This window comes from Melanerpes formicivorus, unplaced genomic scaffold, assembly GCF_026170545.1.
Source record: "Melanerpes formicivorus ecotype bairdi unplaced genomic scaffold, bMelFor1.0.p_v2 SCAF_108, whole genome shotgun sequence".
Taxonomy (NCBI): Eukaryota; Metazoa; Chordata; class Aves; order Piciformes; family Picidae; genus Melanerpes; species Melanerpes formicivorus.
In genome coordinates, this window is record NW_027142460.1 from 855,399 (window position 1) to 882,008 (window position 26,610).

Below are 26,610 nucleotides of genomic sequence, written 5' to 3' on the forward strand. Positions count from 1 at the left end.
CAGTGTCCTTCTTGGAGTGAGGGCCCCAAACCTGAACCCAATGTTTAAATTGTGGCCTCACCAGTGCTGAATCCTGGAGAACAATCCCTGCCCTGCTCCTGCTGGCTGCACCAGGACTGATCCAGGCCAGGCTGCTGGTGGCCTTCTTGGCCACCTGAGCACACTGCTGGCTCATCCTCAGCCAGCTGTTGACCAACACCCCCAGCTGCTTCTCTGCTGGGCAGTTTCCAGCCACCCTGCCTGGGGCATTCATGGGGCTGTTGTGACCCAAGTGCAGGACCTGGCACTTGCCCTCGTTGAACCTCATCCCACTGGCCCCAGCCCATGGATCCAGCCTGTCTGTAGCTCCTCCCTACCCTCCAGCAGGTCAGCAGTGCCACCCAGCTTGGTGTCAGCTGCAGACTGATCGAGGGTGCTTCAGTCCTCTCAGCCAGATCATTGATAAAGACATTAAAGGGAAGGGGCCTCAGCACTGAGCCCTGGGGAGCACCACTGGGGACTGGGCACCAGCTGGGTTTCACTCCATTCCCCACCACCACTTGGTGCCAGCCAGCCAGGGAGCTGCCCACCCACCCAAGCTGTGAGCAGCCAGCTTCTTCAGGAGGATGCTGTGGGGCCCAGGGGCAAAGGCTTTGCCCTTCTGGGAATGTACCTAGAGGGCTTTTCCACATCACTCTTGCCGTGGAAACTGAGGCAGGGAAGGGCAGGGATCATCCTCCCCTCTTCTGCTGAAGCCTCTGTGAAACTTGGAGTGGCTTGGCCCTGGGATAACCCCCACTGGGAGGTGGGTTCTGCAGTCTCAGCTCTGTGCTTGTGACCATCCATGTTTTCTGCCCAGGAATGCACAGATGGTGTGGAGATCTGGTTGAAGGACAACCTTGGTATCATCCTGGGGGCCTGCACAGGTGTTGCTGTTATAGAGGTGAGTCACTCCCTGGTGTGAACCCATTGAGAGGCAAAGCTGCTCACAGCATCACAGTCTCACAGTACCACCAAGGCTGGAAGAGACCTCAAGGATCATCGAGTCCAAGCTGTCACCACAGACCTCATGACCAGACCATGGCACCAAGTGCCACATCCAATCCCCTCTTGAACACCTCCAGGGATGGGGACTCCACCACCTCCCTGGGCAGCACAGCCCAATGGCTAACGACTCTCTCAGTGAAGAACTTTCTCCTCACCTCCAGCCTAAACCTCCCCTGGTGCAGCTTGAGACTGTGTCCTCTTGTTCTGGTGCTGGCTGCCTGGGAGAAGAGACCAACCCCCACCTGGCTACAACCTCCCTTCAGGGAGTTGTAGAGAGCAATGAGGTCTCCCCTGGGCCTCCTCTTCTCCAGGCTAAGCAACCCCAGCTCCCTCAGCCTCTCCTCACAGGGCTGTGCTCCAGACCCCTCCCCAGCCTTGTTGCCCTTCTCTGGACACCTTCCAGCAGCTCAACCTCTTTCCTAACCTGAGGGGCCCAGAACTGGACACAGGACTCAAGGTGTGGCCTAACCAGTGCTGAGCACAGGGCACAATGACCTCCCTGCTCCTGCTGGCCACACTGTTCCTGATGCAGGCCAGGATGCCATTGGCCCTCCTGGCTGCCTGGGCACACTGCAGGCTCATGTTTAGGCAGCTGTCAATCAGCACCCCCAGGTCCCTCTCTGCCTGGCTGCTCTCAGCCACTCTGACCCCAGCCTGTAGCACTGCCTGGGGTTGCTGTGGCCAAAGTGCAGCCCCTGGCACTTGGACTTGTTGAATGCCATCCTGTTGGCCTCTGCCCATCTGTCCAGCCTGGCAAGGTCCCTCTGCAAGAGCCCTTCTGCCCTCTCATTGACCAACATCTGCTCCCAGATTGCTGTCATCTGCACATTTGCTGATGATGGACTCCATCCCCTCATCCAGATCATCAATGAAGATGATAAACAGGCTGGGGCCCAGCACTGCTCCCTGGGGCACACCACTGGTGCCTGGCTGCCAGCTGGCTGTGGCACCATTCACCACCACTCTCTGGGCTCAGCCTCCAGCCAGTTCCTAACCCAGCTCAGAGTGCTGCTGTCCCAGCCAGGGGCTGACAGCTTGGCCAGCAGTTTGCTGTGGGGGATGGTGTCACAGGCCTGTTGTGGCAAGTGATGGCCACCCTGGTTTAATGGCAGCAGACTTCTGGCTCTTGGCTGTGTCCACCTGGAGCTTTGAGTTGCTGTTTTCATCTACTGGATTGAAATGGAGCCATTGGTGCTTCCTGCTCCTGTTTGATGCTTGCCAGTTCCCCAGGCAACAGCTCACTTCTGAGGCCCCACTTGTTGCCTTTAAATCTGATTTATTGATGATCTGGAGGAGGGCATTGAGTCCAGCATCAGCAAATGTGCAGCTGACAGCAAGCTGGGGGCAGGAGTTGATCTGCTGGAGGGTAGAGAGGCTCTGCAGAGGGACCTCGACAGGCTGGGCAGATGGGCAGAGGCCAAGGGCAGGAGATTGAACACATCCAAGTGCCAGGTGCTGCACATTGGCCACAAGAACCCCAGGCAGTGCTACAGGCTGGGGTCAGAGTGGCTGAGAGCAGCCAGGCAGAGAGGGACCTGGGGGTGCTGGTTGATGGTAGGCTGAACATGAGCCTGCAGTGTGCCCAGGCAGCCAAGAAGGCCAAGGGCATCCTGGCCTGCATCAGGAAGAGTGTGGCCAGCAGGAGCAGGGAGGTCATTGTGCCCCTGTACACTGCACTGGTTAGGCCACACCTTGAGTCCTGTGTCCAGTTCTGGGCTCCTCAGGTTAGGAAGGAGGTTGAGCTGCTGGAAGGTGTCCAGAGAAGGGCAAGAAAGCTGGGGAGGGGTCTGGAGCACAGCCCTGTGAGGAGAGGCTGAGGGAGCTGGGGTTGCTTAGCCTGGAGAAGAGGAGGCTCAGGGGAGACCTTCTTGCTTTCTCCAACTCCCTGAAGGGAGGTTGTAGCCAGGCAGAGGTTGGTCTCTTCTCCCAGGCAGCCAGCACCAGAACAAGAGGACACAGTCTCAGGCTGTGCCAGGGGAGGTTCAGGCTGGAGGTCAGGAGGAAGTTTTACACAGAGAGAGTGATTGCCCATTGGAATGGGCTGCCTGGGGAGGTGGTGGAGTCCCCATCCCTGGAGGTGTTCAGGAGGAGACTTGATGGGGTGCTTGGTGCCATGGGTTAGTTGATTAGGTGGTGTTGGATGATAGGTTGGACACAGTGATCTTGAAGGTCTCTTCCAACCTGGTCTGGTCTATTCCATTGTATTTCTATTCTAAAGGCCCAGACAGGCAGATTGGAGGTGAGGGCACAGCTTCTTCATCCCAGTTATTGTCCTCTCCTTGAGTTGGAGACCCATCTGTCCACCTCTCTGGTGTCATTGTATCATAGCATCACAGAATGGGTTGGGTTGGAAGGGACCTTGAAGACCATCCAGTTCCAAGCCCTGTGCCACGGTCAGGGACACCTTCAGCTAGCCCAGGTTGCTCAAGACCTTGTCCAGCCTGACCTGGAACACCTCCAGGGATGGTCAGGGAGGCATGCACAGCCTCCCTGGGCAATCTGAACCCTTTCCAGTGTCTCCCCACCCTCCCTGTGAAGAATTCCTTCCTGCTGTCCAGCCTCAGTCTCCCCTCTTCCAGCCCAGAGCCCTTGCCCCTTGTCCTGTCGCTCCCAGGCCCGGTCAGCAGTCCCTGCCCAGCTCTCTCGTAACCTCCTCTGCGTGCTGGAAGGCTGCTGCAAGGCTGCTCCCTGAGGAGCCCACTGTGCTCTGCTCCCCTCCTGCATCCTCCTTCCCCTTTGACCTGCCTGGTTGCTGATTCCATTCCCTTTCTTCCCTGCAGCTGCTGGGGATGGTGCTGTCCATTGCCCTCTGCAAGAACATCCACAGTGAAGACTACACCAAAGTGCCCAAGTCTTGAGGCGGCCGACCGCAGCCCGCGGCACCGCGCGGAGAGGAGCAGGCACAGCCTCCCTCCTCCCACCCAGACTGCCCCAACGCTGACCATCCCTCCTGTGACATCCCATTCCTGACACCACTCTGCTAAGAACTTGTTAGAACCTGCAATACAGCCTGATCTGCTGGCAATAGGGTCCTCAGACCACCTGCACCCAGCCTCTGGATTATTTCTCCTCCGAGAGGCAGAACCTCACTGCCTCCTGGCACAGGAGGCAGCAGCTACCCCGAGGGACAACGCTTTGGCTGCCTGCTCCATCTCCATGCTATTCCAGATCTCCAGTCTACAGCCCCCTGGACACAGAACACCTCCCCCACCACCTTCTCTCCCCACACATCTCTTCCCCTACCCCTCCAAGGAGTCCTGTCTTTGTCCCTTGAGCCAGGATTGCTGTTGAGATCCCAGTGCTTTGCCAGCTTCCCCTACTTCACTGCCTTGTGGTGGTAACGAGTTGTGCTCTGTAGGCCCTCTCCTCCCTTGCACTCAACCTGATTCAGCTGCTACTGTGCACCTGCATATGAGTGCCGCCCTCAGGCTCGCTTCTCCTGCTTCTGGGGACGGCCTTCAGTCAAGCTCCTCCCTTTTGAGCATGATGAGAAGCCACCAGGAGGGAGCCAAGCCTGCAAAGTCCTGGTGTGGCCTGGCAGATCATGGGGGTGCTCTGATGAGGGAGCCAAGCCTGCACAGTCCTAGCAGGGCCTGGCAGCTCATGGGGGTGGTGCTCAGCTGCCTCTGGGATAGGTTCCTCCTGGATCTGAGACTTCACTGTTTCTCCTATTTGCCTCTTTACCTTTTTCCTCTTCCCCTGACAGTGCTCTGCTGGCTCCTCTCAGCTTGGAGGCACTTCAGAAGCTGCTCCCCAGCATGGACTCAGCCCCAGGCTGGTCCTGCTGGTGGCATTCTTGGGTTGCCTCTGTTAGAGAGGTTCCAGTGGGCTTGATCCCTCTCCTGCCCCCTTGCTGAAGGTGACATTCATTAGAGGTGGGGTTTAACCATGGACATGGAGGTGTCTGGGTCACTGAGATGGAGCTTGGAGGTGCTGCTGCTGCTGCCCACTTGAGGCCCTGTGGTTCAGACCCAGGCATCAGTTGCTTTTATTTCACTTGCCCAGTGTGGTCTGGAGCTGGGGCTGTGTCCTCAGCTCTGTGCCCCAGGGGAAGCCCTGCAGCAGCTCAGGGGCTGGGTCTGCAGTCCTGCAGGCTGGGTGGGTTCTGTGCCCAAGGGCTGAGCTCTCTGCTCTCTCCAGCCAGTGGCCAGCAGCAAGGAATGGAGTTGAGCAGCAGTAAGGAGGACATGGATGTGGATGAACTCCCCTAGATAAGGGAGCTGGGAGCAAATCCTCCTTCTGAGAGCTGGCTTGGCCACCACAGACCTTCTGCAGTGGCACATGGGTGCAACCACCCTGACAGCAGGAAGCTGTATGAGAGAGAAGGAGATGGTCCTTGCCCTAGACCTTGCTCCCAGGGACTTGGTGAGGGAGCCTTTGCCTTACTGAGGAGGTCCCAGGACTCTCTTGTCAGGGGTGGGGTTGGTGGAAGTAGTCCTAGTTGCAGGGGGAAGCTTCACTCCTTGGTTTTCCTGCTGGGAAGAAAGGCCTCGTGCAGGGCATCAGGGCCCCTGGCTCTGGGCTGGTGTGAGGGGCTGCAAACTGGGCAGCTGGCTTTTGGTAGAGGTCTGCTTAAGGCTTTGCCCCTGTGCCCCCCTCCTGCAGAGCCCCTTCCAGCTGAGCATTGCTCTGGCAGAAGGCACCTCCAGAGCAGCACTGCTGCCTTGCTCCTGTGGCACAGAGCCTCTCCCTCCCCCCTGCTCTTGGCAGGGTCTGCCTGGGTTACAGCTGCCAGTGCCCAGCAGCAAGCACAGAGGAGCCCAGGCTGGGTTCCCTCGCGGTTCTCATCTGGTTTGAGCACTATCCTCCCCCTGGCAGAGGTGGAGGGGCAGACACAGAAGTCTCCAGAGGGTGAATGTTTCTGTAATAAAGATTTTACTGAAAAACAAACCCAGAAAGAACCCCAAAGCAACCCCAAAGTCCTCTCTTCTCTCTCTCTGCCTACAACTCCTGCCCTGCAGGGGGTTCCCCTCCACCCCCTCCGTGCAAGCTGGGGGCAAGGGGCAATGGATGGAAACTGCAGCCCTGGGGCTTCCACCTCAACACGAGGAGGAGTTCTTCCCTGTGAGAAGCCCTACATCCAGAAAGGGCTCAAGGAGGATCCTTTCTCCACAGCAGACTCAGGCTTCCCTTGGCTCCATTAGCAAAGAGAGGCAACTCCAGTGAGAGATCTTCCCAGTGGGGTCCTGGGCTGCATTCAGAGGAGTGTGGCCAGCAGAGCCAGGGAGGTTCTCCTCCCCCTCTGCTCTGCCCTGGGGAGACCTCACCTGGAATATTGCATTCAGCTCTGGGCTCCCCAGCTCAGGAGGGACAGGGATCTGCTGGAGAGAGCCCAAGGGAGGCTCCAAGGATGCTGAAGGGACTGCAGCACTGCCTGGGGAGGAGAGGCTGAGAGCCCTGGGGCTGTTCAGTCTGGAGAGGAGAAGGCTGAGAGGGATCTGATCAATGGCTATCAATAGCTGAGGGCTGGGGGTCAGGAGGGAGGGGACAGGGACAGGCTCTGCTCATTTGCACCCTGGGATAGGACAAGGGGCAGTGGATATAAACTGCAGCACAGGAGGTTCCAGCTCAGCATGAGGAGGAACTTCTTCCCTGTGAGGGTCCCAGAGCCCTGGAGCAGGCTGCCCAGAGAGGTTGTGGAGTCTCCTTCTGTGGAGCCTTCCCAGCCCTGTCTGGATGTGTTCCTGTGTGCCCTGTGCTGGAGTCTCTGCTCCTGCTCTGGCAGGGGGGGTTGGAGTGGAAGATCTCCAGAGGTCCCTCCCAGCCCCTCCCATCCTGTGAGCCTCGTGCAGGGGGGCTAAGGGCCTGCCCAAAGCTTGAGGTCAGTAGACTGGGAAGATACTGCCCAGCAAATAGAGGTGAGCAGCACCTTCAGTCTGTCCTAGAGCAAGCTTTGCCTTGGCTTGTGATGTGTGTCTGTCCCAGGGTGAGCTGTGGTGGCCCTGCTGCCTCCTAAGTGAAGCCATCTCCGTGTGATGATATCACTTCCCATCTGCCCAGAAACCTGCTGCTGCTCCTTGGGCCAAGCTCATCAGCAGAAGGAAAAGGGCCTGCAGATCAGGGCAGCACTCAGGTGCGTGAAGGGAAGTGTGGCCAGCAGGGCTGGGGAGGTTCTTCCTCTCTGCCCTGCCCTGCTGAGACCACAGCTGCAATCCTGTGTCCAGCTCTGGGCTCCCCAGTTCCAGAGAGACAGAGACCTGCTGGGGAGAGTCCAATGGACCCACCCCTGCAGACCCCTCTAGACCCTTGCAGGCCTCTACAGCCCACTGCAGACACATGCAAACCCACACAGACCTTGCCAGACCCCCACAGACTGCTGGGGTCTGCAGGGGTCTGTAGAGGTCTTCAGGGCTCTGCTTGGGTCTGTAGGTTTCTGTGGGTGTCTGCAGGGGTTTGTAGGGGTCTGCCAAGGTCTGTTGGGGTCTCTACAGCCACCTCCAGACCCCTGCACACCCCTGGAACCTGCTGCAGACCCCTCCAAACATTTAACATACCCATACAGACCCCTGCAGATCCCAAAAGACCCTGTAGAGATTCCTCCAGCCCTCCACAGCCCTCCATAGATCCCTGCAGCGCTCTGCAGACCTCTGCACATGCCTGGAGACCCCTGCAGGCCTCTACAACCCCTCCAGACATTTAACAGACCTGTACAGACACCTACCGATCCCATCAGCCCTTTGCAAACCCCTACAGGCTTCTACAGCCCCCAACAGACCACTCCAGACCTCAGCAGGCCCCTGCAGACCTCCACAGACCCCTACAGACACTTAAAAGGCCACTCCAGATGCCTTCAGACTCCTGCAGACCCCTCCAGACATTTAACAGACCCCTGCAGAGCCCATCCATGCCTTTAAAAGACCCCTACAGACACCTGCAGACCTGTACAGACACCTCCAGATCCCTGTAGACCTCTAGAGACCCCTCCAGGACCCTGCAGACATTTACCATACCCCTCCAGCCCCCTGCAGATGTTTAAAAGGTCCCTCCAGACCCTGCAGACCTCTACAGACCCTTGCAGACCCCTACAGAGCTCTGCAGGACTCTACAGAGCCCTAGGGAAGCCTGCAGACCTGTACAGAGCCCTGTAGGGTTGGAAGGAACCTCAAGGATCCTCCAGCTCCCTCCCTGCCGGGGCCAGGGACACCTCACACGAGAGCAGGTTGCTCACAGCCACCTCCAGCCTGGCCTTAAAGAAACCTCATCCCTGGAGCCTTGCCACCTCCCTTGTGCTGCTGGGCAGCAGCAAAGCTCCAGGCAAGGCTGACCCACCCTGTGCCCACCCTGGTTGCCCACAGCAAGGTGCCAGCAGCTCGGTGCATTGCCTCTGCCCAGGGCGGAGCAACAAGGTCCAGCTGCACCCAATAAAAAGTCACCCTGGGGGTGCAAAGCCTCCCTCTGGGTCTGCCTTCAGCATGAGCACCACCTGGGCTCACCCTTCTCCCACCTTGCTTCTTAGTCTCACAGCTGCAAGCTACCTGTGGGCTGATTGTGTTTCCCTTGATGTTCCTTACATTGCCACCCAGCTGGGGCAGCTCCCAGCCCCTGAGGGAGGGGACGGCAGGGCGAGCTGCGGCCTCCAGCTCTTCCCAGCCGCTGATGCCCTGCACCAGCCTCGCCTCAGCAGTGAAGAGGAGCCCCACACCTGCGGGGAGCTGCAGTGCCGACAAGTGCACACAGGGTGGCAGCACTGAGAAGTCAGGAGGAGGCAACCCTGTGGTTACTTGTCAGCGCTGCAGTGCCCTGGAGACGTGCTGCCCCTCGCTGCTCAGTGCTGCCACCCTGTGGTTACTTGTCAGTGCTGCAGTGCCCTGGAGACGTGCTGCCCCTCGCTGCTCAGTGCTGCCACCCTGTGGTTGCTTGTCAGCGCTGCAGTGCCCTGGAGACGTGCTGCCCCTCGCTGCTCAGTGATGCCACCCTCTGTGCACCTGTCAGCTGCCCCTTCATTTCTCAGTGCTGCCACCCTGTGGTTACTTGTAAGCACTGCAGCGCTCTGGAGACCTGTGCTGCCCCTCACTGCTCAGTGCTGCCACCCTCTGTGCACCTGTCAGCTGCCCCTTCCTTTCTCAGTGCTGCCACCCTGTAGTTACTTGTAAGCACTGCAAGTCTGTAGAGACATGTGTCACCCCCTCATTGCTCAGTGCTGCCACCCTGTGGTTACTTGTAAGCACTGCAGCGCTCTGGAGACGTGCTGCCACCCTCTGTGCACCTGTCAGCTGCCCCTTCACTTCTCAGTGCTGCCACCCTGTGGTTACTTGTAAGCACTGCAGCGCTCTGGAGACTTGTGCTGCCCCTCACTGCTCAGTGCTGCCACCCTCTGTGCACCTGTCAGCTGCCCCTTCCTTTCTCAGTGCTGCCACCGTGTGGTTACTTGTAAGCACTGCAGCGCTCTGGAGACGCGCTGCCCCTTGCTGCTCAGTGCTGCCACCCTCTGTGCACTTGTCAGCTGCCCCTTCTTTTCTCAGTGCTGTCACCCTGTGGTTAATTGTAAGCACTGCAAGTCTGTAGAGACATGTGCCACCCCCTCATTGCTCAGTGCTGCCACCCTGTGATTACTAGTCAGCACTGCAGTTCCCTAGAGATGTGAGACTCATCCTCACTTCTCAGTGCTGCCACCCTTTGTTTACTTGTCAGCACTGCATCTCTCTGATGCGTGCGAGAGGTGTCCTGCTCTTCAGCCTGATGCTGCTCCTCTTCTCGATGCCTTTTGCCTCGCCCTGCCACAGCAGGCCTCTTCTTCCTTCTGTGCCAGCTGCTGCCAGTGACGGAGGACACAGACCTCAGTAGTGCCAATTCCTCCCTGCCTGAAGCAAACAGGGATGCCTACAGCCCCACCAGGAGCTCCCCATGGACACCACCCCCCACAGACAGCTACCTGCCTACAGACACCCCCAGCTCCCCAGACTCTTCCCAATTCAGCTTGTCTCTCCCAAGTGGCACACGGCAGACTTCCGGTCGGGACTGGAGGCAGGCACCAAGGCGGGCGCCGAGGCGGGCACCGAGGCGGGCACTGAGGCAGGCACCGAGGCAGGCACCGAGGCGGGCACCAAGACGGGCACCAAGACGGGCACCGAGGCAGGCGCCCCGGGCAATGGAGCTGGGCATGCAAAGCAGCAGCCAGAGCGGCCACACGACCCTGCCTGCAGGGGGCTGGAGCCACCGCTGCAGAGCAAAGCGCCCGGGATGCCAGGGCACTGACCGGGCCCTGACTTACAGGGCAGCCCTGGACCCAAAGGCTCCTTCTCTCTGCTTCAGGGGCATCTCACCCCACACCCTGATAGCTCCTGGGCACCCCACACAGCCTGCCAGCTGAGGGCAAAAGTGCTCGGACCACTACCCCACTTATGGGCAGGTCGACACCCAGGGAGCTGAGAGCTTGGCATGGCCCTGCAGCTACGGGCAGGAGACTCAGCAGCCAGGCAGTGCAGCATCATGGCCAAAGGCTGGGGAGCTGTGGCTGGCCCTGCAGCTACAGGCAGGAGACTCAGCAGCCAGGCAGTGCAGCATCATGGCCAAAGGCTGGGGGACAGTGGCTGGCCCCGCAGCTACAGGCAGGAGACTCAGCAGCCAGGCAGTGCAGCATCATGGCCAAAGGCTGGGGGGCTGTGGCTGGCCCTGCAGCTACAGGCAGGAGACTCAGCAGCCAGGCAGTGCAGCATCATGGCCAAAGGCTGGGGGACAGTGGCTGGCCCCGCAGCTACAGGCAGGAGACTCAGCAGCCAGGCAGTGCAGCATCATGGCCAAAGGCTGGGGGCTGTGGCCCCAGCCCCGGAGACAGGGCGGACACACGCTAAGCCCCACACACCCTGGCCCCACACTTCTGAAAGGCTGAGGCCAGGCATATCCCCCCTGATTACGGGGGGGGTCCCTCCTTGAAGCTCCTGTGGGGCAAGGGCAACACACAGCCCTGTGTGCAGGGTGGCCACGCTCAGCCCAGCACTCCCAGGAAGCCCCACAGAGAGCCACAGGCTCTGGCCTGCACCCCACTTACGGGCCAGCCCTCTTGGCTGCAGCACACCACCACCTCTTCAGGAGCCCAGGGACTGACCTCAACCCTCTAAGGCCAGGGAAAGCTTATTCCTGTGTGCTGCCTAAAGCAGCCTCCCTCCTCGGCCCTGCTTACAGGGACCTCAGGCTGCTCCTGGGGACAGAGAGGGACAGAGAGAGACAGAGAGGGACAGAAGGCTCCACAACTCTTCACACAGGCCCCGAGTTCAGGGCTGTTAGGCTGACAGGGTACCAAGAGGACAGGCTGCCATGAAGGCAGAGACCCAGGCCCTGAACTACAGGTGGGTCACCTTGCCACAGCACAACTAAGCAGCTTAGCTGTGTCCTTCCACTCAAAGGTTCAGCTCAATGAGTTCACCATTGCTTGCTAAAGCTCCACTTCAGTTTTAGTCCTTTCTTATTCCAAACTTTGCATCCACTCCCTTACTACCTCATCTTTTCCAGTCACCTTTCACAAGAAAGGCTTCTTCAAACACATCTGTAGGACAAGGAAGAAAAGGGAAGGCGTGGCCCCACTGCTGAATGAGGAAGCAGCCCTGGTACCTGAGGATGCAGAGTTGCTGAATGCCTTCTTTGCTTCTGTCTTTACTCCTAAGACTGAACTCCCCTATTAAGCCTAGACCCTGGATGAAGAAGTAGATGGCTGGAAGAGGGAGGAACTTCCACTAGTCAGTGAAGACTGGGTTAGGGATCAGTTATATAAAGTGAACATCCATAAGTTCATGGGGCCTGATGAGATAGAATAGAATAGAATAGAATAGAATAGAATAGAATAGAATAGAATAGAATAGAATAGAATAGAGTAGAGTAGAGTAGAGTAGAGTAGAGTAGAATAGAATAGAATAGAATAGAATAGAATAGAATAGAATAGAATAGAATAGAAAGAATAGAATAGAATCAACCAGGTTGGAAAAGACCTTTGAGCTCATCGAGTCCAACCTATCACCCAACACCATCTGATCAACTAATACAGCCCAGAGTGTTGAGAGAGCTGCATGACATTGTTGCTCTCCCACTCTCCATCATCTTTGCAAACTCCTGGCAGACAGGAGAGGTGCCTGAGGACTGGAGGAAAGCTAGAGGCACACCAGGCTTCGAAAAGGGCAAGAGGGTCCAGGAAAGTACAGACCAGTGAGCCTCACCTCCATCCCTGGAAACACGATGGAGCAGCTCATCCTGGAGGCCATCTCTAGGCACTTGGAAGAAAAGATGAACAGGAGTAGTCAGTATGGATCTACAAAGGGGAAATCAGGCTTGCCTAATCTGATAGCATCCACTTTGGCCACAACAACCCCAGGCAGTGCTACAGGCTGGGGTCACCGTGGCTGAGAGCTGCCAAACAGAGAGGGACCTGGGGGTGCTGATTGACAGCTGCCTAAACAGGAGCCAGCAGTGTGCCCAGGGGGCCAAGAGGGCCAATGACATCCTGGCCTGCATCAGGAACAGTGTGGCCAGCAGGAGCAGGGAGCTCATTGTGCCCTGTGCTCAGCACTGGTTAGGTCACACCTTGAGTCCTGTGTCCAGTTCTGGGCTCCTCAGTTTTAGAAGGACATTGAGAGACTTGAAGGTGTCCAGAGAAGGGCAACAAGGCTGGGGAGAGGCCTTGAGCACAGCCCTGTGAGGAGAGGCTGAGGGAGCTGGGGTTGCTTAGCCTGGAGAAGAGGAGACTGAGGGGTGACCTCAATGCTCTCTTTGACTCCCTGAAGGGAGGTTGTAGCCAGGTGGGGGTTGGTCTCTTCTCCCAGGCAGCCAGCACCAGAACAAGAGGACACAGTCTCAAGCTGTGCCAGGCTGGAGGTGAGGAGAAAGTTCTTCCCAGCAAGAGAGATTGGCCCTTGGGATGTGCTGCCCAGGGAGGTGGTGGAGTCCCCATCCCTGGAGGTGTTCAAGAGGGGATTGGATGTGGCACTTGGTGCCATGGTCTAGTCATGAGGTCTGTGGTGACAGGTTGGACCTGATGATCTCTGAGATCTCTTCCAACCTTGGCGATACTGTGAGACTGTGATACTTGGAGTCCCTCCCAACCTCAAACCATTCTATCAGTCTATGGCAGTACCCCTGGCTTGCAGCCCCTGCGTGAGCCCTGGGCGCGCAGCGTTGTTATTCTGCTGGGAACCAGCAGAGGGCAGCACTGCCTGTGGCTGGAGCGGGCTGGCGGGGCCCGGCGCGGAGGCCGCGGTACCCAAACCCTCCCCAGGCTCGGTGCGGAGCGGATGCTGGATCAAGTGCTGCAGTGGTCTGCTCTTACCTGTGAAAAGAAATGCCTTGTAGGAACCAAGTGTGTCTGGTTGTGATTTCTGACCTTACAGACGTGCAGATAAGAAGAAGGCTGAAGGCTGGGTTTACAGACCAGTGTTTTCATGTATGGAATTCATGGGCATATGCCACAAGATAAATGTGGATCAAAGGGGTTTCATCAGCCAGAGCCACGGGGGTTTTGAGTGTCCTTGGTTAGATCTGACTTCTTGACATTCAGGCTTTTGTTTGTGTGCTTGCTTGCTTACCACAGTGCCACAGAACTGCTGATACTTACTGATGACTTTGTCACGGTCTGCATTTCCTGGAGAGAGAAAAGAAGGGAATGGAAGCAGGCTGGCACTTGACAAACAAGATAAGTCTAAGCTAAAGGGAATGATGAGCCTTACCATGGGCTCACCAATGCAGCTCTCACAGTTCCACAGTACATTAGCAGTTGGAAGGGACCTCCAGAGATCATCCAGTCCAAGCCCCCTGCCCAGAGCAGCAGCACCCAGGGCAGGCTGCACAGGAATGCATCCAGGTGGGGTTCGAATGTGTCCAAAGAAGGAGACTCCACAACCTCTCTGGGCAGCCTGCTCCAGGGTTCTGTCACCCTCACACTAAAGAGGTTTCTCCTCATGCTGAGCTGAAACCGTCTCTGGTCTCCATTGCTCCTTGGCTTATTGCTGTGCACCACCCAAAGGAGCTTGGCCCCCTCCACTTGACCCCCACCCCTCAGATACTGAAAGACATTGATCAGATCCCTCTCAGCCTTCTCTCCTCCAGACTCAACAGCCCCAGGGCTCTCAGTCTCTCTCCACAGGGGAGATGCTCAAGTCCCCTGAGCATCCTCCTGGCTCTCCCTTGGACTCTCTCCAGCAGGTCTCTGTCTCTCTGGACCTGAGGAGCCCAGAACTGGACAGAGGATTGCAGCTGTGCTCTCAGCAGAGCAGAGCAGAGGGGGAGCAGAACCTCCCCAGCCCTGCTGGCCACACTTTCCTTGCTGCCCCCCAGGATCTCATTGGCTCTCTTGGCCCCAGGGGCACATTGCTGTCCAACTTGTTTAAAACCTACCATTATGTGACGCTTCTGAGGCCCAGTGGTGTACTTTGTGTTTTGTGAAGCTTTTTCTTGGTGTTTCTTCAGAGCTGCTGAAGCATACAGTTCCATGGCAGCTCTGTGAATGCTTGGAACTTTAAGGACTCTGTGTTCTAAAGGGCTCAGTGTTCATTCTGTTTACTCTCCTGGAGACCAAGCATAGATCACAGTATCACAGTATCACAGTATCACTTAGGTTGGAAAGGACCTCGAGGATCATCGAGTCCAACCTGACACCGCAGACCCCATGACTAGACCATGGCACCAAGTGCCACGTCCAATCTCCCCTTGAACGCCTCCAGGGTCGATGACTCAACCACCTCCCTGGGCAACCCGTTCCAATGACGAATGACTCGCTCGGTGAAGAACTTCCTCCTCACCTCGAGTCTGAACCTCCCCTGGCACAGCTTGAGACTGTGTCCCCTTGTTCTGGTGCTGGTTGCCTGGGAGAAGAGGCCAACTCCCTCCTGGCTACAACCACCCTTCAGGTAGTTGTAGAGGGCAATAAGGTCACCCCTGAGCCTCCTCTTCTCCAGGCTAAACAATCCCAGCTCCCTCAGCCTCTCCTCATAGGGCTTGTGTTCAAGGCCTCTCACCAGCCTTGTTGCCCTTCTCTGGACACGCTCAAGTGTCTCAATGTCCTTCTTAAACGAAGATTAAACGAAGATTAAACGAAGCAGGGGAGAATTCCTGCTGAGCTCATTCTTGCTCCCTGGACACAGCAGTGTGTGTTCTTCCCTCTCCTGCACTCCTCTCTGCAGCAGTAGGCTCTCAGTGCACATGGCTTCCGTGAAGCACATGCTGGGCCAGGCTGTGTGCTGGGGTGGGAGCCCTGTGCAAGAGCAGAGCGAGTCCTGCTGCCCCTGTGCCACTTGATGCTCTGGTTTACAATGGGGCTTTGCAGTACGTGGAGCTTGAGGCTTGAGTCTGGCCCAGAAAGACAAAGGAAGGAGCAAAATAACTTCTCTTGGTGTGTTTTATCCACAGACACAGCCATGAGCTTCCTTTTGCAATGGGGATTTTCATTTGGTATTTTGGGATGCCCTAATCTGCACAGTTTGAAAGACAGAGCTCTTGGCTTTTGCAAGCAGGCAGCTTGGGGAGTGAGCCTGGAGTGTGGGAAAGAGCATGCTCAGCTCCTTCCTGTGACTGTGATGGCTGGGCTAGGGAGGCTCAGAGAGCCAACAGACTACATGTAAAGATGCATCAAGGGAAAAGACACCAAGGCAAAACTTAGCATTTTAGCCCCAGCCAGATTTGCACTGTGAAAAACGATTTGTTCAGGCAGGGAATGCTGTGGTGCTGAGGTGATGCCAGTGCAAGCAGTTAACTACCTGGGAAGAATGGTGTGGAAGACCTTGGGACCCAGTTCCCAGGGTTTTCAGTTAAGATCCAGCCCAGCAGTGGGGTTGGGAGTGGGTGTGGGGAAACCATTAACAGGTACTGCAGAGGCAGTGCCCCAGAAACAAAGTAGTGAAGGGAAGTCCCCAGCTTCCTTCACAGCAGTTTGTCTCTGTGCCCTGCAGACTGGCATTGTGTGCAGACACCTACAGCAGCCTCCACACAGCTGCAGATCACTGTGGTGCAGCTGGGAGTCTGTGACTCTTGTCACTTCCCAGCCTCTGCTCCAGCTCAGCAGCTGTGGTTGCTGGAGCACATTGCTCAGCTGAACACAACAGCTGTCCCTGCTGCTTTCTGCTTGCTCCAGACGTGCAGGTTACAAGAGACTCATCCTTCTGCAGCTGCTAGACCAAAGGCATAACTAGAGGCACAGCATGGCTTTATTTGGAGTTTTATGCCATCTTTCCCAGCACTGTGTCTCAGCACTGTGCAGGTTGAAGCTGAACATAGCTTTGGTGGTGGTGGTGGTGTGCACAAACAGCTAATCACAGCTCACAGGATGGCAGGGGTTGGAAGGGACCTCTGGAGATCATTGAGTCCAAGCCCCCCTGCCAGAGCAGGGGCATGGAATCCAGCACAGGTCACACAGGAACACATCCAGACAGGGCTGGGAAGGCTCCAGAGAAGGAGACACCACAACCTCTCTGGGCAGCCTGCTCCAGGGCTCTGGGACCCTCACAGGGAAGAAGTTCCTCCACATGTTGAGCTGGAACCTCCTGTGCTGCAGTTTATATCCATTGCCCCTTGTCCTATTCCAGGGTGCAACTGAGCAGAACCTGTCCTTGTCCCCTCCCTCCTGACCCCCAGCCCTCAGCTACTGATAAACATTGATTCAATCCCCTCTCAGGCTTCTCTTCAGCTCCTGTATCAAACACACAATTGCCATAGATGGGAAGCAGGAAATAATGATTTATTGTTTCAAACAGCAGTCAAAACCTCAGAGTGAAGCAGAACAAAAAGCAAAGCAACACAAACCAAACCACACCTGAGAAACACAAAAGATAACCCAGAAGAGATTGCAGTGATATGCAATCATGTGCAAGCACAGGTGAAGCTATGCCTTGGCACAGATTAAAACAAAGCTGTGTGTTTAAAACAAATTTGAAGTGAAGCCCCAGGGCACCATGAGACTCACAGGAGTCCAAACATTCTTTTAACCCCAGCTGTGTGAATGAAAAGCCTCTCCAGGGCTACTCTGAATCGTTCTGGGGGAGCGTCCAGGGAAAGGGATGCAGCAGAAATGTGCTTTGCCTCGAGTCTCAGCCAGAGCTGGGCCCAGGCTCCTGGGCACCCTAAGAAGGTGTGGCAGGGCAGTGCTTCAGTGTGCTGCTGCCTTACCCACCAGGTCCAGCTCCACTTTGAAAAAACACCTGGGTGACATCAATCCTGTCCCTGGCTCTGAGCAATGAGAAGGCTGCTGATCAACTCTCCTTAGGTACTGCCTGCCACAAAGGTTCCTGTACTCCAAACTCACCTGCGGATGCAAGCAACGTCTCTGCCAAGCTTTGTGCTGCCAAGCACTGAGGGGCAGGGAAAGGATGAGTTGATCTGAGTGCTCTCATGGCCTTCTGCATGGGTGTCACTCAGTGACAGGTGCTACAGACCAGTGTTTTGGTAGGAGCCAGGTGGCCAGAATCGTCAGAGCAAGGAGTAACAGCCTTAAAACGACAGTGCTGACGCAGTACTGGTCCCATGCAGGTCTGTCCCAGTCTGGATGCCACCCAGAATCACCTGTGAGCAAAACAAGTTACTTGCTTTCGAGTAGGACTGAGCCCTTGGGCAAGAAATGGAAGTAGTAACTCTGCTGATACTTACTGACGACTTTGTCACGGTCTGCATTTCCTGGAGAGAGAAAAGAAGGGAATGGAAGCAGGCTGGTACTTGACAAACACAAGTTTAAGCTAAAGGGAGTGATGAGCCTTACCATGGGCTCACCAATGCAGCTGTGGGAGCTCTCACAGTTCCACAATGCATTAGCAGTTGGAATGGACCTCCAGAGATCATCCAGTCCAAGCCCCCTGCCAGTGCAGAGCACCCAGGGCAGGCTGCACGAATGCATCCAGGTGGGGTTGGAAAGACTCCAGAGCAGGAGACTCCACAACCTCTCTGGGCAGCCTGCTCCAGGGCTCTGCCACCCTCACTGCAAAGAAGTTTCTCTGTTCCAGCTCGTACCCGTTGTTTCTTGTTTTATTAGTGCACACCACCCAAAAGAGCTTGGCCCCCTCCACTTGACCCCCACCCCTCAGCTATTGATAGACATTGATCAGATCCCTCTCAGCCGTCTCCTCTCCAGACTCAACAGCCCCAGGGCTCTCAGTCTCTCTTCACAGGGGAGATGCTCAAGTCCCCTAAGCAACCTCCTGGCTCTCCCTTGGACTCTCTCCAGCAGGTCTCTGTCTCTCTTGAATTGGGGAGCCCAAAAGTCCCCAATATTCCAGGTGTGGTCTGAGCAGGGCAGAGCAGAGGGGGAGCAGAACCTGCCCAGCCCTGCTGGCCACACTTTCCTTGCTGCCTCCCAGGATCCCATTGGCTCTCTTGGCCACAGGGCACATTGCTGTCCCATGCAGAACTTGCTGCCCCCCAGCACTCCAAGGTCTTTCTTCACGGAGCTGCTCTCCAGCAGGGCAGTCCCCAGCCTGTCCTGGGGCCTGCTGTTATTCCTCCCCAGGTGCAGGACCCTGCACATGGCCTTATGGAGCTCCATGAGGTTTGCCTTGCCCCCAGCTCTCAGCCTGTCCAGATGTCATTGGCTGCTAGCACAGTCTGACAGCTGTCATCCAACTCCCCCCAGTTTTGTATCATCAGCAAACTTGCTGAGGGTACTCTCAATCCCCTCATCCAGGGATGTTTCTTTCCAGGAAGAAGCAAAACCCCACTGCCCAGGAAAGCCCTGCAGTGGCTTTTGGAGCTTTGCTGAGAAGGGCTTGTTCACACTGTAATGACTTCTACCAGTGGCTGGGATAGAGAGGATGCTCTCCTTGGGGTGTGCTCCCCAAGATCAATTTGTTAAGGGACATTAATCAGTCCCATGCATCAGGGACTCCCTCTCATTCTTGTGCTGCTGGTTTTTAAACAGTGCCTTCCCTCTCTGTTAGTTCATCTGAGGTCAGGTGCTGGGGAAAAGTGTGATTGAATCCTCAGCTTCCCTCCCCAGGCAGGTGTCCACAGCACCATGCCTTATCTTCCTTAATTGCAGAAGGTCTCCTCTGCTACTAGCTCCATCCAGGCATATGAGAGCCAAGTGCAGGAGAATCAGGTGGGCTGCTGGGGGACATGCCTGTGAAGGGTTCTCATGGTAAGCCTAGCTCTCCCCACACTTAGGGGAAAGCAGATGTCTTGGCTGACATTCACTGGAGTGAGCAGCTCTGGCAGTGCTGTGGCAGCTCTCTCCTCCCACAGTGGCATGGTTAGGGATGGGGCAAAGGTGGCATGGAGACAGCAGCACAAGCTGCAATGCATATGCTGGGTGATAATGAGGAGAGGCTGAGGGAGCTGGGGCTGCTTAGCCTGGAGAAGAGGAGACTCAAGGGTGACCTTATTGCTGTCTACCTGAAGGGGGTTTGTAGACAGGCAGAGTTTGGTCTCTTCTCCCAGGCACCCAGCACCAGAATAAGAGGACACAGTCTCAGGCTGTGCCAGGGGAGGTTCAGGCTGGAGGTCAGGAGGAAGTTCTCCACAGAGAGAGTGATTGCCCATTGGAATGGGCTGCCTGGGGAGGTGGTGGAATCGCCATGGCTGGAGGTGTTCAGCAGGAGACTTGACAGGGTGCTTGGTGCCATGGCTTAGTTGATTAGGTGGTGTTGGATGATAGGTTGGATGTGATGATCTTGAAGGTCTCTTCCAACCTATTCTATTCTATTCTATTCTATTCTATTCTATTCTATTCTATTCTATTCTATTCTATTCTATTCTATTCTATAATCTGGAGCCCCTGGGAGAGGACATGCATCCCCTTCTGCACTTCCCATTCCTGCAAGCAGTACCTTGTGGCACTGCTAAGAACACCTCAAGCTGCAGTCACTTATCTTCTGTATCATGCTGTCCAGCTCCCGCAGACCAGGTTCCATCTCATACCCCTCCCCCGGGGCAGAAACCAGGCTCTCTCTGCCCCCCTCCCCTCTCTCTGTGCATTGCTGCTCACTTGGCTTCGGACTGCAGGTTTTTAGCCTACATTCAGGAAGAGGCAAGCGCTGTGCCTGCCTCCTGCCAGGATCTTCAGTGTGCTTGTGACCGTTTGAACTTTCCTTACAAGCTGTAGATATGATTTCAGATTGGATGGACAGCACAAACAGCCAAGGAAATCGTTCAGAAGGGGTGGATTGTGGCCGTTTGAGGCTGTGCCTTTAAGAAAGGGACAGTGCTGGGACACTCTGGCTGAATGTTTTGGTGTCAAAATGAAAACATGATATTCTAAACGAATTTCATTGGTAGATTGGTAGAATGCAACTTTAAGTTTTAGTTCAGTTGGAATTTTTTCTCAGTTCCTCTCTGTTCTCCCTTTCCAGCCTGTCTGCTTCTGAGCAAGTAGCCGGAGTTCTGACCTTGGATAACAGATAAGCACTAATCCTGCATGTGCTTGGAGACCTAATGAGAATTCTCTTCCTTAATAACTGCCTCTTCTCTCTCTAACCCCTTTTTGGGGAAAAAAGGGAGGTAGGGGGAGAGAGTGGGGTACGGGGGGGGGAACCCTCCTCTGTCAGGAGGAGGAGGTTTTGTTCCTGTATTTTTCTTTGCTGTATATTTCTGTGTATATATTGTAAATACTGTATATATTGTGTATATACAACCTGCATCCCATATTGCTTGTAAATATAGCATATCCTTCGCTTCTCCGACTGGGCCAGCTGTGGGTTTTTTTCCTTCTTTGTGGGGGAGGGAAAGCTGGGCCTTCTCTCACCACCACAGTGCTCTTTCCCTTTCTGCCCGTGCCTGGGGAGGAGGCTTGGCTGTCTTCTACTTACGACACAGCTGCTTGGCGCATGGCTCGCCGCCGCAGCCCCTGCACGCCGCTCCCATCTCGTATGGCTGCCTTGGATAATTCCCCCTGCGAAGGAAAGGAACATTGGCCTCAAACCATCCTTGGGAGGAGAACATTAGTACCTCCTGCTGATTAGTGTTCAGTCCAGGTTTTGCTTTGCTATAGTGTGGCCAGACAGAGTAGGGAGGTCATTCTGCCCCTGTGCTCAGCACTGCTCAAGCCACACCTTGAGTCCTGTGTCCAGTTCTGGGCTCCTCAGGTTAGGAAAGATGTTGAGATGCTGGAAGGTGCCCAGAGAAGGGCAACAAGGCTGGGGAGGGGTCTGGAGCACAGCCCTGTGAGAAGAGGCTGAGGGAGCTGGGGTTGCTTAGCCTGCAGAAGAGGAGGCTCAGGGGAGACCTCATTGCCCTCTACAACTCCCTGAAGGGAGGTTGTAGCCAGGTGGGGGTTGGTCTCTTCTCCCAGGCAACCAGCCCCAGAACAAGAGGACGCAGTCTCAAGATGTGCCAGGGGAGGTTTAGGCTGGAGGTTAGGAAGAAGTTCTTCCCAGAAAGAGTAATTGACCATGGGAATGTGCTGCCCAGGGAGGTGGTGGAGTCCCCATCCCTGGAGGTGTTTAGGAAGAGCCTGGATGAGGCACTTGGTGCCATGGTTTATTTGATCAGATGGTGCTGGGTGATAGGTTGGACTCAATGATCTTGAAGGTCTTTTCCAACCTGGTCTGGTCTATTCTATTCTATTCTATTCTATTCTATTCTATTCTATTCTATTCTGTCCTGTCCTATCCTATCCTAGTCTATCCCTATTCTATTCTATTCTATTCTATTCTATTCTATTCTATTCTATTCTATTCTATTCTATTCTATTCTATTCTATTCTATTCTAATGTTGCTAGGGAGCTGCTTTTTGGATGGTCCCTGTCTGTGTGCCATGCAGCCAAGAGGTGCAGCGAAGCAGAAGAGGTTATGTGTGGCAGGGGCACGCTGTTGTTAGGAGCCTGGAGACAGCAGCATTGCAAATCTGGCAGTGCAAATAGCCTCAAAGTGAGGCTAACAAGTGTGTATGTAGACTGTGGGCTCCCAAAACCAGCTCTAGCTATGGGAGCAGAGTCAAGTTCAGTTCCTGTGTATGTGCACGGCCATCCTTGAAGAGGAATCTTTGCTGCTGGAGGGTCTCTTGCAAGAAGTGATGATTTCATGCACTTGTTTGCCAACCTTTTAGGAGTGAATTTGTGTCTCTCCCTGTTCCCTCCCTCTGCCAGCAGCATGAGTGGCACTAGCTGTCTCTGCCCAGGCTCTCAGCTCAGTATTACTTGCCCATTGCTGATACTGCACCCAATGCAGTTCAGTGCCTTGTATGCTTGGAGTGTGGCCAAAGCACTGCTTACAGAGTACCTCAAGGTGTTCATAAACACACTGAGGGAGATTTTGTATGCATGGCACTCTCAGCAGTGCTAAGCTTTGTGGTAAACCTCTTCACTTTCAGCAACATGAGGCTTTTGCTGCTTGGCCCTAAGCTGAAGAACATCTTTTGGAGTGTATTAACCTTAGGGATTGAAGTTGTGCATGCACCTTGCTTTGGCCTTTGGCATTGTTGAAAACAGTTATGGATTAGATAAATACAGAGCTTAGGTTGCTGTTTCTGAAAAGCAACAGCTGGATGGGGCATCACTCCACTTCTTAGTCTGCAACAGCCTGTTGGTGATGGCCCTGCCCAGCTGGGAAGGACCTGTCTTTAAAACCCTCTCCAGAGCCTCTCACCTCCCCAGAGAGTGAGAGCCCTGACAGTTCTGCACGGTGCTGTTGAGGGTGAAGGCAGCCAGGGGGTCCCTGCCAATGGAGGGCAAGCAATGCAGCATGATTGCAGTCCTCTGCGTGATGCAGATACTGCCTAAGAGGCAGAAGGAGCAAGGCTTAGCTCATGTCCTTGGGAGGCTCTATGGACAGAGAGCAGCTCCCAGCAGTGCTGGAGGCCTGCTTGCCTGTGCACCATCTAGCATGGTGGGGTGCACAGCTAGTGCTGACCAGGGAGCAGACAAAGGGCAACAAAGTTGGGGAGGGGTTTCGAACACAAGCCCTACGAGGAGAGACTGAGGGAGCTGGGGTTGCTTAGCCTGGAGAAGAGGAGGCTCAGGGGTGACCTTCTTGCTCTCTACAACTCCCTGAAGGGAGGTTGTAGACAGGCAGGGGTTGGTCTCTTCTCCCAGGCAGCCAGCACCAGAACAAGAGGACACAGTCTCAGGCTGCACCAGGGGAGGTTTAGGCTGGAGGTGAGGAAGAAGTTCTCCACACAGAGAGTGATTGCCCATTGGAATGGGCTGCCTGGGGAGGTGGTGGAGTCCCCATCCCTGGAGGTGTTCAGGAGGAGACTTGATGGGGTGCTTGGTGCCATGGGTTAGTTGATCAGGTGGTGTTGGGTGATAGGTTGGACACGATGATCTCGAAGGTCTCTTCCAACCTATTCTATTCTATTCTATTCTATTCTATTCTATTCTATTCTATTCTATTCTATTCTATTCTATTCTATTCTATTCTATTCTGACCTAGGTGTCAGCGACTTTTGGCTTGAGAGCTGGCAGAGGCACTGTTCCCTCAGCCTGCTTGGGTGTGGGGCTTCTGGGGTGAGAGGATTTACTGCTTTGGCGCAGCAGTATCTGTGCCATTTGAAGGTATCTGCTCAGAGGTGTGTGTTCTTCCAGGGGTGGAGCATGGGCAATAGGAATGTCAAAGCTGCCCAAGTTCATGGGCTGGCCTGCACTTGGTCCACCACTTGCCCCAAGTTAAAAGCTTGGCTCAGTCTTTTAAAGCTGCATTGAGACTGTGGTGGCAGGAGTTAGATGGAGAAAGGTCAAAATACCTCCATCACAGCTGGGTGTTCTGCCTGTGCTGCACATGGATAAAGTTTTGCCTTAAGCTGGCCCCCGCCTCACAAGCAGCCCTCACTCCTGGGACTGAAGCTGCAGGCGTTACTCGGTTCAATGTTTATCCAAACCATTGACCCAGAGACTTCATTCTGCAGACACATGTCAAAATATTTTCAGACTTTGGGATTGCACCTTAGCAACTGCCTGGGGCCAGCTTGGCACTAAGAAACAAGGGATTCATTTTCAAATGATCACCTCAGTATTTTCATGCCATCCTCTTGTACTTCACCACTTCTACCAGTGCCACTGCTCTGTAGAGAAAACACACAGCCCTCATCTAGCAACAAAATAGCTGGGTGGCCTGAAGGGAGGTTGGAGCCAGATGTGGGTTGGTCTCTTCTCTCAGGCAACCAGCACCAGAACAAGAGGACACAATCTCATGCTGTGCCAGGGGAGGTTTAGGCTGGAGGTAAGGAAGAAGTTCTTCCCAGCAAGAGAGATTGGCCTTTGGAATGTGCTGCCCAGGGAGGTGGTGGAGTCACCATCACTGGAGGTGCTTAAGAGGAGCCTGGATGAGGCACTTGGTGCCATGGTTTATTTGATCAGATGGTGCTGGGTGAGAGGTTGGACCGGATGATCTCTGAGGTCTTTTCCAACATGGTTAATTCCATTCCATTCCATTCCATTCCATTCCATTCCATTCCATTCCATTCTATTCTATTCTATTCTATTCTATTCTGTTCCGTTCCATTCCATTCCATTCCATTCCATTCTATTCTATTCTATTCTGTTCTGTTCTATTCTTTCTCTGTTTTGGGAACCATTTCCTCACAGTATCACACAGTATCACAGTATCACTTAGGTTGGAAAGGACCTCGAGGATCATCGAGTCCAACCTATCAACACAGACCCCAGGACTAGACCATGGCACCAAGTGCCACGTCCAATCTCCCCTTGAACGCCTCCAGGGTCGATGACTCCACCACCTCCCTGGGCAGCCTGTTCCAATGCCGAATGACTCGCTCGGTGAAGAACTTCCTCCTCACCTCGAGTCTAAACCTCCCCTGGCGCAGCTTGAGACTGCGTCCTCTTGTTCTGGTGCTGCTTGCCTGGGAGAAGAGGCCAACCCCCACCTGGCTACAACCACCTTTCAGGTAGTTGTAGAGGGCAATGAGGTCACCCCTGAGCCTCCTCTTCTCCAGGCTAAACAATCCCAGCTCCCTCAGCCTCTCCTCATAACTCCTCCCTCAAACACATGAACAGATGGACTGATCTAATACATATTGATGTTGTGGGAGGGGAGGGATAGGGCCCCCAGCCTGTGAGATGTTGGTAGTGGAAGAGCTTACGCCGGTCCGTAGTTGCAGACGAAGTGTGCTGCGTTGGTTATGGAGGAGTATCCCACGCTGGGGCAGAAGTGGACAGCACAGCCAACTTTGTAGCTTGCAGCCCAAACAACCTGCAAAGACAGATGGGTACACCAGTGGCAAAAGCTTTGTTTCAGCATCTAAGCTGTATGATGCACAATCAAATTCCCAGAGCCATGGTTCCAAGCCATCCTGCTCTGTCACCGCTGGGGGTGGAGGCACTGGGCTTGCATGGCACTCACAGAGTCGTAGAATGGTCTGGGTTGGAAGGGACCTCCAAAGCTCATCCAGTCCAAGCCCCCTGCAGTCAGCAAGGACATCCTCCACTAGAGCAGGTTGCCCAGAGCCTTGAAGAGCCTCACCTTGACTAACTCCAGGGATGGGACCTCAACTACCTCCCTGGGCAACCTGTTCCAGTGTTCCAGCACCCTCCTGGTAAAGAACCTGTTCACAGTATCATAGTATCAGTCAGGGTTGGAAGGGACCACAAGGATCAGCTAGTTCCAACCCCCCTGCCATGGGCAGGGACACCCCACACTAGGGACACCCCACACTAGATCAGCCTGGCCACAGCCTCAGCCAGCCTGCTCTTAAACACCTCCAGGGACAGGGCCCCAAACACCTCCCTGCACAACCCATTCCAGGGCTTCACCACTCTCATGGGGAAGAACTTCCTCCTCCCCTCCAGCCTCAATCTCCCCACCTCCAGCTTCATTCCATTCCCCCTAGTCCTATCCCTGCCTGAGATCCTGAGCAGTCCCTCCCCAGCCTTCCTGGAGCCCCCTTTAGATCCTGGAAGGCCACAATGAGGTCACCTGGGAGCCTTCTCTTCTCCAGACTGAACAGCCCCAGCTCCTTCAGTCTGTCCTCACAGAAGAGGTACTCCAGCCCTCTGCTCATCCTCCTGGCCCTGCTCTGGACACCTTCCAGCACCTCCAGATCCCTCTTGTCATAGGGGCTCCAGAACTGGAGGCAGGACTCCAGGTGGGGTCTCCCCAGAGCTGAGCAGAGGGGGAGAATCACCTCCCTTGCCCTGCTGGCCACACTTCTCCTGCTGCAGCCCAGGCTCTGGTTGGCTTTCTGGGCTGCAAGTGCACACTGAGAGCTCCTGGTGAGCTTCTCCTCCCCCAGCACCCCCAAGGCTCTCTCCTCAGGGCTGCTTTCCAGCCAGTCCCTGCCCAGCCTGCATTTGTGCCTGGGATTGCCTCCACCCAGCTGCAGGACCCTGCCCTTGCTCTTGTTGAATGTAACATCCAATCTGAATCTCTTATTTCAAACCATTGCCCCTTGACCTATCACTATAGGCCTTTGCAAACAGTCCCTCCCCAGCCTTCTTGTAGCCCCCTTCAGCTACTGGAAGGCCTCTATTAGTTCTGCCTGGAGCCTTCTCTTCTCCAGGCTGAACAGTCCCAGCTCACTCAGCCTGTCCTCATAGGCTATGGGGCAAGGCTATATGGTAAGATGCTTCCACACTTCTGTGTACCTGGAGCCCCCAGTTAAAACAGATTGACTCTCCTTCAGCTGTGCTCAGATCAAAATGAAATGTAAAGTTCAACCAAATACACTCAGCTGTCTGAAACAGTGCATCTGAAACTGCATGATGGGAGCCCCCAAAAGTTCTGCCAACAACTAAA

At 55.1% G+C, this 26,610-nt stretch overlaps 2 protein-coding genes across 5 annotated transcripts in view; one reads left to right on the forward strand and one right to left on the reverse strand.

Moving 5' to 3' along the window:
* The window catches only part of CD82 (CD82 molecule), a 70,604-nt gene extending 64,659 nt beyond the window's left edge, over positions 1–5,945 (forward strand). For all 4 annotated transcript variants that reach the window (XM_068166844.1, XM_068166843.1, XM_068166845.1 and 1 more), the window contains 2 exons: positions 839–922; positions 3,807–5,945. In XM_068166844.1, coding sequence (XP_068022945.1) covers positions 839–922; positions 3,807–3,884 — 162 coding nt within the window. In that variant the 3' untranslated portion in view covers positions 3,885–5,945. The remainder of the gene's footprint in view (positions 1–838; positions 923–3,806) is intronic.
* Positions 5,946–16,657: 10,712 nt separating this feature from the next.
* The window catches only part of LOC137455746 (glioma pathogenesis-related protein 1-like), a 33,351-nt gene continuing 23,398 nt past the window's right edge, over positions 16,658–26,610 (reverse strand). The window contains exons 3-6 of the mRNA XM_068166827.1: positions 24,959–25,068; positions 20,730–20,812; positions 17,584–17,610; positions 16,658–17,499 (exon numbers count right to left, since the gene is read on the reverse strand). Coding sequence (XP_068022928.1) covers positions 17,348–17,499; positions 17,584–17,610; positions 20,730–20,812; positions 24,959–25,068 — 372 coding nt within the window. The 3' untranslated portion in view covers positions 16,658–17,347. The remainder of the gene's footprint in view (positions 17,500–17,583; positions 17,611–20,729; positions 20,813–24,958; positions 25,069–26,610) is intronic.